The 14,542-nt window shown below is 50.0% G+C and overlaps 1 protein-coding gene across 1 annotated transcript; it reads left to right on the forward strand.

Moving 5' to 3' along the window:
• The first annotated feature begins 322 nt into the window (after window positions 1–322).
• On the forward strand, window positions 323–6,014 carry FAM43B (family with sequence similarity 43 member B). Its single transcript, XM_083513209.1, has one exon. It carries the CDS (start codon window positions 1,677–1,679, stop codon window positions 2,835–2,837), a length of 1,161 nt encoding a protein of 386 aa, XP_083369335.1. The 5' UTR covers window positions 323–1,676; the 3' UTR covers window positions 2,838–6,014.
• Window positions 6,015–14,542: the final 8,528 nt, after the last annotated feature.

Here is a 14,542-nt window from a genome sequence, read left to right on the forward strand (position 1 = left end):
AGTCACGCCTCCCCAAAGACCAGAGTCAACTGGGCGGAGGAGGGGATGAGGAACCAAGGGAGCAGGTCTGAAGGATGATGGGAGCTGGAACACCTGGAGCTGGAACACCTCCAGCAACACCTGGAGACCCAGAGATATTCCCCACCTCTGGTGCCTTCCAAATGTAGTGGGACTGGAGTTCCTATCAGCAACATCCTTTCCCATCCCTGACCACTGGGAGTGCTGGCTGCTGGGGCTAATGAGAACTGAAAGTCCAACCGCATCGGAGGGCAACAGGCCTGACACTCGTGGCGTGGATTCCATACCAAGGCAGAAGATGGGAGCGATGGACCATTCCCCACACAACACAAAGCATCCTTGTGTCCCTAGCGCGTTCTGACTTTTACTTTTTCCTTCAGATCCTGCCATGCAGGGGGTTGGACTAGATGACCCCTTTTGGCCCCCTACCATTCTAAGAGATCCGAGCCGCGCGCCCGCGGGTGGGCGTGGCGTAAGGGAAGGGGCGGAGTCGCGGAGCTATTGAGGCCAACAGCCCCTGAGTGTGAATTTGACATGCCGGGTGGTGAGTAGGTGTTTATCTTCCTCTCAGTTACCTCCCCGCCCCCGGAGGAGGACCGACGCCACGCGCGTCTGCTCTGACACGTACTCCTTTCACACGTGCGCGCGCCTACACGTGTAGGGAGACGGGAAGACGGGCGGCCCGGGAGAGCGCTCGGATCGCGCGCGCAGCGTTTTGCGCGCGACCGGAGAGGGAGGCGGAGCAGCGCGCAGGGACTCCGCCGCCGCCGCCTCTGCTTCCCCTCCTTCGATCGCGGCTTCTCGCAGGCAGAAAGGCTGATCCGAATCGGGAGCTGGCTCCGAGGCAAGACGGGGACGGGGAATTGGGGCCAGGGCTCCCTTCGCGGGGTGGGGGAACCCCAGCCCGGCGCCCGGTGGGTGAGTCCTGGAGGGATCTCCGGGCTGGGAAAGGGAGACCAGCAGGCAGGAAGACAGAAAAGGAATATTTCATCTCCGCGCCCCCCCCCCCCCGCCCCGCTTCAATAACACACACCAGCTGCCTCTTTAAATAGTGCAGAAATCGGGGCTCCCGAAAATAGTGAGAGAACTGCCCCCCCCCTACAGTGGGTAGGAGGAGTAGGTCAAGACGGAGTGGGGGTGGACTCGTCTTTGGCATTCGCACATGCCGAGGAGCACCGGGAGGATAGGATCCGGCAAAGGCTTTGCTCCCAGAGGGGAGAATTGAACTCTAGCCCCCGAGGATGGAAACAAGGCACCCCTTTTCTTGCTAGGAGCAGGGCACCAGGGAGGCTGGCGGAGATCAGGCATAGTATTGCTATACTGATATATGGCATTTACACGTCACCATTCCCTCCAAGGACCTCAAGACGCCTCCTTCCTCCTCAGTAAATCCCCACAACAACCCTGTGAGGTAGATTAGGCTTTGCTCCCAAGGTCACCCAGCGAGCTCCATGGCTGAGCAGGGATTCGAACCCTGCTCTCGTGGGTCCTAGCCCAACGTCCCAACCACTGTGCCACACTGGCTCTTGCATTAGCCAGCATCCGCCTAGCCTGATTCTTCCTGGGATGTGTACTTGCCCTGCCCCGCAGCTGCAAGAGAAGCCTTGCCCCTAGGTAAAGGGTAGCGTGCCTGGGTTGGGACTTCTCCGCTGCCCACCATGGCTGCCATGCTGCCCTGGCGCCGGAGCAAGTTTGTCCTGGTGGAGGAGAATGAGGGCAAAGGCAAGAGCAAGAGTTTGGGTCCCGGCTTGAGCTACGCCTCCTTGCTGTCCAACTTTGTTCGCTCCTGCCCGGACCTGTGGCCTGAGTGCCCCCTGGAGCGGCTGGGCAGCGTCTTCCGCAGCAAGCGCCAGAAAGTGGAGCTGAACAAGGAAGACCCCACCTACACAGCCTGGTACCTGGGCAACGCTGTCACCCTGCAGGCGAAAGGCGAGGGCTGCACCGAAGAGGCGGTGGAGAAGATCTGGGCCAAGAGCGAGTTCGGGAGCCGCAGCACCAAGATGAAGTTGACTCTCGGCCCCCACGGCATCCGCATGAGCCCCTGCGAGAAAGGTCTCCGGCGGCCCAGCCATGCCTATCTGCTGCACCGCATCACCTACTGCGTGGCCGACGGGAGGCACCCCAAGGTCTTCGCCTGGGTCTACCGGCACCAGGTCAAAAACAAAGCAGTGGTCTTGCGGTGCCACGCTGTCCTGCTCTCCAAAGCCGAGAAGGCCCACGCCATGGCTCTTTTGCTCTACCAGACGTCCCACTCGGCCTTCAACGAGTTCAAGCGGCTCAAGAGGCAAAACGACTCGCGCCACATCCAGCAGCAACTCCTGGGAGAAGCCATCATCCCCCTGGTGCCCCTACGCAAACTCCTCAACTGCAAATGCCCCTACAGGCCTCCGGCGGACAGGGGACGCAGCGCCCCTAGGCTGAGCGCCATCCAAGAGGAGGAGGAGGAGGAAGAGGAGGAGAAAGCGGACAGGGAGGAAGGGGCCTCGGGCGCCCCTTGCGGCTGCGCAGCCACCTCTGCAAACGGCAGGACCGGCACCAACCTGAGCAGCTGTGCCAGCGCTGCCGCTGGGGCTGCCTCCGGCGCTGTAGGCATCCGACTGTCCATTTGCACCACCTTGGCCATCGGCACAACTGATGGCACGGCCCTCTGCCACATCGCTGACACCACTCGGGGCCGCAAGACGGTCAAAAGCAGGGAGAGGCCCGAGGTGCTGACTTTAGCCCATGAGCTGAGGGTCTGCACTTTGAGGGGGCCCCACCACCGGGAGGACTTGCCGTCTTGGGAGCCCCCCAAAGAGTCGTCTTGCCTGCCTTGTTAAGGATCCTGCGGGCATGGGTTTATTTTGCAGACTCTCCTCCCCGGTGATGGATTTGAGGGAGTGGGCGTCGGGAACATGTTGTTTCCTCTGCTGCTTTGTTCCCTCGTCGGGCTGCACTCGGTACATTCGAGGTTGATAGACGGCACATGGCAGAATGGTTAGTCCTTGCCAGGGAATGAACATTGTTGACGTGCCGGTTCTACCTAACTGATGTCTTATGGCCCGGTTTTGACCAAACCGACCCATCTGTTCCAGCCATTTTTATTCTTCTGCGGACCCTCTGAGGCTTCTCGCTCCCTGCTCAGCCTGTGCCAACCTGCTGAACGACTGCTGGACACTCAGCACCCCACCTCTGGGATCAGGGTGGCTTGATGGTTCTTACGCGTAGAAGTGAGGTTGTGCAGGCTACAGCGGCTTTTAATACTTGTTCAAAGTGGCAAAGGGGGGAAAATGTCTCAAGCCCAGCAGAGGGAGCAAAATCTCTCTGTATATGTACGCCTCAGCATAGATATTTATTTATATGTAAAGAGTGCTCAGCCTTCGGATTTGTACATGTTTTTGCATGCTTCCTTCCTCCCCACCCCTGGTGAGGGATATGTGCGACATCATACTGGGCATCTGATTTTGGGAACCTGTATTGGGTTAGGAGGCCAAATGAGGAACACTCTTGGAAGCAATCATTTCCCCTCCAACCAACTAATATTGGAGCTGTAGGAGTGGAAGTGAGGTTTAAACTTGGGTTTCCAATTCCATTGCATTTCTTTTTCACTAGCCTTCTGGGGCCAGGGTGCTCTGCTGTCAAAGCATCCAATTTTGTGTGTCCAGAAAACGCAGCTTCTCTCTTTTGAGTAAGGGCCCAACCCAATTAGGTTTCCCCACATTTTTGAATAGGTAAATTAAGCAGTGTGTGTGTGTGTGTGTGTGTGTGTGTGTGAGAGAGAGAGAGAGAGAGAGAGAGAGAGAATATATCTGGCTAGCCTTTACTCAAAGCAGAGAATCTGCTGAATTCCTGAAACCCTCTTTAAAAAACAAACTGGGTTTCTAGTCCCCATTGTTTTGAATTCACACAGTGGAAAGGTAAACGTAGGCAACTGATGACCCATCATGGGCTAAATTCAGCACTTGCCTCCCTCCCTTGCAGCAGCTTCTCACCTGGTCCCAATGGATTCCCTGATCCTTTTTGCTGCATATGTTGATTCTTTAGTTTGCTGCATGTCAGAGACTACCCACAAAAAAAAAAATCTGGATTCCGCAGGTTTTTATCGATGTGTGCACATGTCTGTCAACGATACAAAGGAGGCAGGAAAGACATGAAGGAACTGAAAACACTGTTTTTGGAACTCCGTAGCAACAATCAAGCACAAGAGAACCAGGCGATTCCTAATACATTGATTGGGACTTGCTCACATTTCGGTCGATTTGGAAAGCTGAAATGTGGATGAGGAAAAACTGGGAGGGCCTCTGGAAGTGAGTTGTCGGGGTTTGGAAGCCAACTAAGCCTTACTCAGAGGAGATGGACTGAAATTAACCAACCTACGTTAGTCATGTCCATCCAGATCAATGGGGCTACTCTGAGTAGGACTGCCATTGGCTACAACCCATTGAAACTGGTAGGCTTCACACCAGGCATCGAAGCACTGTGATACCACTTTAAACTGCTATGGCTTCCTCCAAATAATTCTGGGAACTGTAGTTTGCTAAGGGTGCCGAGAGTATTTAGGAGACCCCTATTCCCTTCCCAGAGCTATAATTCCCATAATTCCCTGAAGATTGTTAAACCACTCTGGAAATAGTAGCTCTGTGGAGGAAAATGGGATCTCCTAACAGCACTCGGCACCCTTAAACTACAGTTCCCAGGATTTTTTGGGTGCAAGCCTTAAAGTGGCATGATGCTCTAAATGTATATGCAGATGAAGCCCTAGAAAAGACTATTAGTTTCAGTGGATCTGCTGTGAGCATGAGCTGGTTGGATTTTCAAACTGAGAGTTTAAAAATCAGCAAAGGTTTGGTTCTGTTCTGGGGAGAAATCTGCCTTTGAGACTCGGAAAGGAAATATATGATTTCAGCCTACATTTTGCTGCTGGGGAGGGCTCAGTGCTCAGCTGCAGAGGGCAAGCTCTGCACATGGAAGGTCTCGGATATTGCCAAGGTTGCAGGTTCGATCCCCGTATGGGACAACTGCATTGCAGAGGGTTGGACTAGATGATCCTCAGGGTCCCTTTCCAACTCTACAATTCTACGATAGATGTGTGTAAAGTTATGTGTGGTATAGAGAACGCGGACAGAGAAAAGGTCCCCTCCCTTTCTCAACCACACCAGAACGGGTGGCCATCCAATGAGGCAGGGGAGAGACAAAAGTACTTCTTTATGCAGCAAGTGGTTAAACTATGGAACTCACTGCCACAGGAGGGAGGGATGGCGGCCAGTTTGGACGGCTTTCAAAGAGGATTGGACAAATTTTTGGAAGATAAAGCTACTAGCCCTGATGGCAATGCTCTCTGCCTATGGTTGGAGGCAATAATGCTTTTGAATTACCAGGCGCTAGAAGCCACAGAGGGCTCAGGTCCTGTTTGCAGGTATCCCACAGACATCGGGTTGGTCTCTGCAAGGACAGGAGTCCGGACTAGATGGACCACTGGCCTGATTCAGCAGCCTCTTCTTACGTTCTGCTCATAGGCCTGATCACTGTGAGAAGAGAATGCTGAACTAGATAGGCCTTCTAGCTGAATCAGGCTAAATCACTCTGCGTATGTTCTTAAAGACTCATGCCTGAAACATTGGAGACCTCCTCCCAATCGGTGTAGGGCCACACTGAGCTCTACAGGGCTAATGCACTGCTTGGGATGTTCCCTTGCACCCACAAAGTCCCCACTTCAATCCTCAGCATAAATATCGGGTTATATCTAGGGAAGATTCCTGCTTGACACCCTATAGAATCAGGCGACTGGCACCCAATCTGGCACCTTCCAGATGTTGCTGAACCCCAACTCCATCAGCTGATGGAAGGTGAAGTTCAACAACATCTGGAGTGTACAAGGGTTCTCAGCCCTTATGTGGCCAATATTGAGCTTAATGGGTCGAGGGAATATTCTGGTACGGCAGCTGCTGAAGACTTATATTTTACTGGTGAATTTGGATTGCCTTTTTAAAAAACAAATAAAAACTCCTTCTCCCTTTCGGCTGTCTCAAGACATGTTTGCCTGGGATGGGATTGTGTGTCTTCTTTGTGTGGAGGCGGAATTCAGAACCTGGGAGAGAGAACCTTAGCGAGTCATTATTGAAGAAACTGGAAATGCAGGAGAATTGTGTGTGTGTGTGTGTGTGTGTGTGTGTGTGTACAGGCATAGGTCTGTGACGGAGGCAAAGCATGATAATAACTGCTTTGCAATCTTTGTGCGCAGAAAAGCATGTTTCCCCCGCTCTCTTTTCTATATGCATTGTATTCGGCTGGGGAGGGGGAGGTGATGAGGTCAGAAAGGAATATTACACCTAGAGGCAAACGACAGTCTATTTTTAGCTACTTCCTGTAGCAATTGCTTTTCCAGAAAGATCCACCGAAGGGAGGGGGGCGGAAATGGGGTACAACATCAACTTTGAGTGGTCATGGCAAATGACGTCTTTTCTTTAAGTTGGGCCACATGGCAAGGCAACTCACTCCCAGCTGGGAGGTGATGGAGCCAGCTAGCGATGGACATTTGACTTCTTTATCTGCTTTCCCTTACTCTCCTGGCTCAAGCAACTCATATGAGCTCTCTACCAAGCTGCTGAGTCAAAACAATGCTCTATCTAATTCAGTATTGTCTACACTGACTGGCAGCATCTCTCCCAGGTTCCAAGTGGGGGTCGCTCCCAGCCTTTACCTGGAGATGCTGGGAACTGGACCTGGGGTGCTCTGCATGGGAAAAAGGAGCTCAAACCACTGAGCTTTGTTTTTCCCCTGTCCAAAGCTTGGTAGATGTTTGGAGTTTTGCTCCCGAAATAGCAAAAATCATGTGTGTGTGTGTGTGTGGGGGGGCTTGTTATTTCTGTTCTTAGCAATAATGTCTTACGGCAATTGCAAATAGAGTGGTACCTCGGGTTAAGGACTTAATTCGCTCTGGAGGTCCGTTCTTAACCTGAAACTTCTTAACCTGAGGTACCACTTTAGCTAATGGGGCCTCCTGCTGTCACTGCACCACCGCAGCACAATTTCTGTTCTCATCCTGAAGCAAAGTTCTTAACCCGAGGTACTACAGTGGTACCTCTGGTTACGTACTTAATTTGTTCTGGAGGTCTGTTCTTAACCTGAAATTGTTCTTAACTTTGGGTACCAGTTTAGCTAATGGGGCCTCCCGCTGCTGCCACGCGATTTCTGTTTTCATCCTGAAGCAAAGTTCTTAACCCAAGGTACCATTTCTGGGTTAGTGGAGTCTGTAACCTGAAGCGTTTGTAACCTGAAGCGTATGTAACCCGAGGTACCACTGTATTTCTGGGTTAGCGGAGTCTGTAACCTGAAGCGTATGTAACCCGAGGTACCACTGTAAGGCTGAAGTGCCCCCCCCCCCAGTTCCATTCCTCTATTTTCCCTCAGGGTTGTTCTGCCAAGGAAACACAGGCACCTTGAGCACTCCTTGCAAGCTGATAGGAAATGTGGAGAAGTGAATATTGGGAAAGTGAGAAACAGAGGTGAAATTGACATATCCCTACCCCTGGGTAAGACCTCTAAACTAAGTTGCTGGATGGGTTGGGAATGGCAATAGTATATCAAGTGCTTCTTTGCACAAAGAAGGTTCTGGATTCCAATGTCTTCAAGTTAAGGTTGCGCTTGGAAAGGCTCCTCTTGGGGAGCTGCTGCTGCCAGTCAGAGTAGACTGCACCTGGCTAGCTGGATCAGGAATTATGCTGGGTGGGAGTCAAAGGTATGGTGGTCCCTGCAGAGGGTCCTGCTTTGGCCACCAGCTTCTCCAAGTTGGGCTGGAAGAGACCTCTGTTTGAAGCCGTGAAGAGCTGCTTCCAGTCAGTGTGCGCAGTATTGAGCTAGATGGACCAAGCATCCTCCTCACTATAAGGCAACCTTGTGTTCCTATGATTCAACATTAAACTGAAACTGTACAGAAAGGCAGAAGAATAAGAAGTTGAACTGAAAAGACCACCAGGCCTCCTAAGATGTTCAGCTCAGACTTCATGCCGTTGTGTTATTGCTCCCTCCGCCCTCAAATAGCCACGACTGCTAGTGCCATCAAGCTGAACAGGTCCTGTCCCACGTGCCACACAGTAGGGTGGGGAAACTTGTTCCAGCCCAAGGGCCACATCCGCTCCTAAGCAACTTTATGGGGGCCGGATGCTGGGGTGGGCGGAGCATGAGGCAAAAGTGAGCAGAGCAATAAATGTGAATTTTGACTTTTGTGTAGAGCCTTTTGTGCAGTATTTTTCACCCGCTCTTCATCCTCCACCCGAACTGCATTATCTGAATTCAAGGACACTTTCCAGCCAGGGAAAAACACTTGAGGAGGAGCAAAGCATGGACAGTTTGGGGAGGGTCCTAGGGTCCAGATAGAGAGCCTTAGAGGGCCGCATTTGACCCCATTGTTAATGGAGAAATCTGAGGGCTCCCTTGGACAATAAAACAAGGACACCAGCCAGGAATACCAGAGCAAAATAGCAGCCAGTAGACTTGGTCTTTACTGAAGACTGTCACGACAGGACTCCCACCTGCCACAAGGTAGAACAAGATGGAAGCCCCGAACAAAAGAGCACCCAAACTTTTATTAGCTGCTAATCCCCATGTTAGGTAAAGGTAAAGGGACCCCTGACCATTAGGTCCAGTCGTGACCGACTCTGGGGTTGCGGCGCTCATCTCGCTTTATTGGCCAAGGGAGCCGGTGTACAGCTTCCAGTTCATGTGGCCAGCATGACTAAGCCGCTTCTGGCAAACCAGAGCAGCACACGGAAACACCCTTTACCTTCCTGCCGGAGCGGTACCTATATATGTACTTGCACTTTGATGCATTTTCCAACTGCTAGGTTGGCAGGAGAATCCCCATGTTACACCCCCCCAAACTACATCACTAATACATCATGGTTACATCATGAAAGGCGAGGTCTGGTGGCAGTAATCTGAGCATCCTGGACCCTGCCCCATGGTTCTCCTTGCCCTCCACCAAACACCCATCAAGTGTAACAAAAAAGATATTTACATTTCCCTGTTTCCCAGCCAAGTTAATCACACCCTTTTGTCTTCATCTGGGTTTGTTATTTCTGGAATGGCTACCTGTCTGGCACTTGGGTATCAGGATGCCAGGGATTTTCACTCAGGCAGAGGGGCTGGCTGAGTAGCTGAGCTCACATGTCTATATGAATTTCTGAAGCTTTCCCTGTGAGCCAGTACATAGATACATTTATCAGCGAATTCTTGCATTTGGTATCGTGCAGCAAAGGCCCTTTGAATAGATAGGAAGAAACTGTGATGAAGTGTTTTGTGGGGACAAATCACAAAAGTCACAAAAGCAAATTGTGCTGGTTTTGGTAGTGGGTTGCATGTGCATGATATCTGCTGGAGGGGCAACCTCCCCCCAACCTATACATAAATTCCTGCAACACCATCCCTGTGGGGCTTGACTGGAGAGAGAATCTGAAGAGAGGCTGTGTCCGTGCCACTCTCTTGGTGCCATCCCTCTGACAATGAGGCCTGTGTGTCTCCCCCCTCCAATTAATCCATATCCCCAAGCAGCTGGTGGCTTGATGTGCAACTTGTGACATTGGGTGCCTTTCCTGACTCTCAAATGAGCTCTGCAAGGGACACTGCTCTCTCTGTTGCTCTGCCCCTCCTATCTTGGGGTGGGGTGTGTGAGCACAGTGCTTGACTGTATTCCCCCCAGATCCATACAAGCTTCCTCCTTTCCAGACAAGAAGTTGGCAGTGGGACACCAGGAAAGAGGCACTTGCCTGGCTTTCCAGAGGCCAGGGTTCTTCACGCAGGATTTCGCCATCCGATCCCAGCTCCATCACCTGTCGCCCTTGGATAGCTGTCAGGCACCCGTGTGTCATAGCATCTTAGAGCTGGAAGGGACCCAAGGGTCATCAAGTCCAACCACCTGCAATGCAGGAATCTCAGCTAAAGCATCCAGGACATGTGGCCATCCAACCTCTGCTGAAAAACCTCCAAGGAAGGAGAGGCCACTACCTTTCTGTTCCGCTGTCAAACAGCTCTTACTGTCAGAGAATTCTTCCTTCTCATTTCTTGTACAGCGGTACCTCGGGTTAAGAACTTAATTTGTTCCGGAGGTCCGTTCTTAACGTGAAACTGTTCTTAACCTGAGGTACCACTTTAGCTAATGGGGCCTCCTGCTGCCGCCGTGCCACCACCACACAATTTCTGTTTTCATCCTGAAGCAAAGTTCTTAACCCAAGGTACTACTTCTGGGTTAGCGGAGTCTGTAACCTGAAGCGTCTGTAACCCGAGGTACCACTGTAACTTGAAGCCATTGCCTCGAGTCCTACCCTCCAGAGCAGGAGAAAACAAGCTTGCTCCCTCTTCCATGTGACAGCCCTTGAGATATCTGAAGATGGGTGGCTTGTTACCATAAAGCACCAATGCTGCAGCAAGCAAAGGCTCCAGCAGCTCAGTCAGCTGCTTGTGGCTGGAAAGCCAGACAGGATGTTTGTGACTGTTGCCATGGAAACAAAGGGGCAGTCCAATCTGTACTGAGCACCGGATGTTAGCTCAGTGTGTGTGTCATATGACCCGTACTGGAAGTACATGGGTGGAGTTTCTTCTTGCTGTTGTCGAGTGCAGACGTGTTTCTCTGTACTGATATGAGAGACAGAAATAAAAGATGTAAATAGTTTTCTGTCTGCTTCTTTCCCCTCCTGGGGGACACCAAAGGGGAGAGATGATGAACGGTGTGTTCCTCTCACACATCTGAGATGAATCGCCGGGACCTCGCCTGCTTATCAGCAGAGTGGAGACGCGGGGAGGTCGACAGGAATATCTGCCGGTGCCTACGCTGTGGCACATTCCTCTGACCCAGGCAGAATTCCAACAGTGGCAGCCTTCGGATGGTTGCTGTTTTTCCTCGATCCATCGGACATCTGGATGAGGGGCTGGTGAAAGGTCCTCCTATGCTCCGTGGAAGCCAGATTTGAGAGGCTGATTCTCTGCAGCCAGAAGCTGACCAGAAGAAGCTGACAGCCAAGCCGATGCTCAAGGTATGAGATTTTAAAGGGCTTAGAAGTGTGAATGCAGAATGATTCATTCCCTGCTTCACGGAGAGCGTGTGTGGGAAAGCAGCTCCAACTTAGAAGAGGCCTGCATACCAGGCATTTTTGTGGTTTCCTGTCGAGGAAAGGAATGCGCTGTTGCTAGGCAACGTCCTTCAGAAGGCTGTGCCTCAGAGAGGAGAAATGGAAAGTTACTCAAGAGGGCTGGACAGTCAGACCATGCTTCAGAGAGGCAAAAACAAAGTTTGTTATGACTAGGTCCTCACGAACTGCTGGAAGGGACTTTCCAACGCAGCCAGTGTCAGAGTTGCCAGGTGTCAAGAGTGTAAACAAGCCAGCTATTGGATTTTAGAGGCTTGTGTTTGAAGAGTCAATGCAAGGACTCAAAATGGATGCCAAGAAGGGGGGAGGTTTGCCTTCTCCACCCCTCCTGACCAATGACAATTATTCATCTTGGTCTGTAAAGATGAAGGCCCTGCTGCAGAATCAGAGACTGTTTGGGGTGATTGAGAATCCCATCCCAGCAGCACCAACGCGTGCTTGGGAGTCACAGAATGCGAAGGCTAGGACTGCTATAATTCTGTGCGTCTCAGACGAGCAGCTTGTGCATATACAGCATTTGGAATTTGCGCAAGAGGTTTGGAACGCGCTGCGTACAACGCATCAGAGAGATGCCGGTTCTTCAGCGTTGCTGTATTTTGAGAAGTTGACCAATCTGAGATTAGCGCCTGATGGAGATGTTCAAGCGCACCTGACAGAGATGAAGTTTCTGCGTCAACAGATGGTGGAACGCAATTTCCGTCTACAGGAGGAAGTGTTTTGCTTCATGATGATAAACAGCCTTAGCCGCACCTACAAGGTTGTTGCCAGTCAGCTTGGTTCGCTACCTGCTCAGGATCTGACCGCGGAAAGGGTTTGCGCCATCGTCCTGAACGAACACGACAGACTTGCTGCACTGGAAGTGAAAGACAGAGGGAGGCAAGAACAGAGTTCAAATCTTCCCACTGCTGAATCTACTGGAGAGCATGCCATAGCATTGAGTGCCGTCCGATGCTACAATTGTGGACAGACTGGGCATCTACAGCGAAACTGTAAGAAGCCGCGACAGTCAAAAGGAGCCAAGAACAGCTCTACGAAGCCTGAGGCGTCAAGCAAAAGCCGTACCAACTGCCAGGTGAAACCTGCAAAGGCTATGATGGCGAAAGGAACCACGCCAGATGTTGGGAACGCATTCATAATCGATACGGGCGCCACGAAGCATCTCTGCCCACACAGAGAACTGTTTTCGACGTTGAAGAAGCAAAGCTTCACTGTGAAACAAGCCAACGGTCAAGAACTGGAAGCTACCGGAATTGGAACTGTGTATCTTGAGAGTCTGAACTTGACTATAAGCGATGTTTACCTGGTTCCAGAACTGAAATTTAGTCTGCTGAGTGCTTCGCAGATTGCAAAGAAGGGACTAAAACTGTACTATGATGCTAAAAGATGCAAGATCTACAAAGATGGAGAACTGTTTCTTACTGCTAAAGAGAAAGATGGACTGTATTTGTTGACTTTTGATCAAAGTGATTACATGAAATGTAATACTTCTGATTCTAACGAAATTTCTCTTGCAGGTCTGACCAACAAAGAGGGCACCAGGAAGGTGGCTAAAAAGGTCGACAGAGCTTTTCAGCGGGTGTATGCTGATGTGATTGGACCCCTAGAACCATCTAGAGGCGGTGCAAAATATTACCTTGTGTGTGTTGATTGTTACACTAATTATTCTTGGGTTTATATGATGAAGAAACCGAAGGAAACTTTAGAAAAGTTTCAGGAGTTTTGTGACAAGGTCAAAAGTATGCATGATGCTAACATTGATTGTCTTTTCACAGATGACAAGCCAGTTTTTCTTTTACAGGATTTCCAGAGGTTCCTGCAGGAGAAAGGGATAAGACACAAACTTGCTACTTCCGAAGAAGCATGGAAGAAATGTGTCTGTGTTAGAGTGAACAAAGAATTGCAAAAGGGGATGCATGCGCAATTGCTGAGTTCACATTTACCACATGATTATTGGGCCGAATCTTTAGCGTCCTATCTTCATGTGTGGTTGAGGAAAGTCTCAACAGAGTTGGGATGTTCTCCTTTTGAGAAGCTGTTCAATAGAAAACCTTCTGTTGCCTATTTTAAGGTTTTCGGGTCTCATGTGAGAACAGAAGCTCCAAGTGGGGTAAAGAATGCCAGAGGCATCTTTGTAGGTTATGAAAAAGGTCTCTACAGAGTAATTTTGTCTGAATCTGGTCAGGTGATTCTCACAAAATTTCTAGAGAGTGCTCCAGAACCGGAGAGAGTGATTGTTCACACTTTTTCCACAGAGGATTCTGATGATGATGATGATGAGTTTGATCTTATTGAGTTCAGTGGTACTGATGATGATGACAGCGATAGCTCAGACAGCTCAGTTGTCACAGTCATTGAGAGGAAATCTCAAATAATGGCTAGACCCTCAGAAAAGGAGGATGAACCACTGATTAAGCTTAGTACTGGTTCTCCAGAGAGTTCAGAGGCTGAACCAGAAAGCAGAGAAGAGCAGAAGCTCTTACGTAGGTCTGAGAGAGCAACAAAGGGTGTACCACCCAAGAGGTATTCAAAGGAGTTTGCTAACCTTGCATATGTTGCTGTTGTAAACGATCAAGGACAGATTGAAGCTGTGTCTGAGTCAGAGACAAAGGCACAACAGAGAATTGTTAACCAAGGTAACGTGAAGTCACACAACCAGAGAGGTACATTGGTAAAACCAGTGGCGGGTAGTTCCAAGGGTGGAACAGAAACAACAGGGGAATGTTATAAGTATAACAACTGTTTGTTTTCTTCTCTGGATGACGCTTTGCTCGCAGCACGCATTGATACTTTAGGGGGAGGATGTATCATATCTCTTCTCAGTCTCCTCTTTTCCAGGCTAAACATACCCAGCTCTTTTAAGTCCTTCCAAAAGGCTTAGTTTCCAGACCCTTGATCATCTTCATTGCTTTTCTCTGCACTCGTTCCAGCTCATCCCAACTACTGGGAAGCTGGGTCTTCAAGCGGCCATTTTAATTTCCCATCATGCCCCCAATGGGGCATTGACGCCTCTAGTGGCGCCTGCTATTTAAATTTCCCACAGTGCCCTGGAGGAATGATACATCAGTGGGGCATGATGGGAAATTAAACTGACTGCCCATCACTGCTACCAGGTGAGCATAACTAAGGTGGGAGGGACCCCTAGAGAACATTCATTCATTCATTAAATATGTCAACAAGTGACTAAATACATAATTAATAGTAATTAATAGTAACTACCGTATTCTAGAACTTATCTCCTTGTAAGATAAGAAATGTTGTATTTTGTGAAGCTTTTCTTTATGAAAGTTTCAATTTTAATATTTATGTTAATGTGGGCTTTTTTAAAAAAAGGATCTTTATTTTTTAAAAATATTTGTCCTCCCTTCCATTTTAGAAACAACACTCAATATGACTTTTTTTTTCAA

This window comes from Podarcis liolepis (assembly GCF_965112155.1).
Source record: "Podarcis liolepis genome assembly, chromosome: 7".
NCBI classification, from domain to species: domain Eukaryota; kingdom Metazoa; phylum Chordata; class Lepidosauria; order Squamata; family Lacertidae; genus Podarcis; species Podarcis liolepis.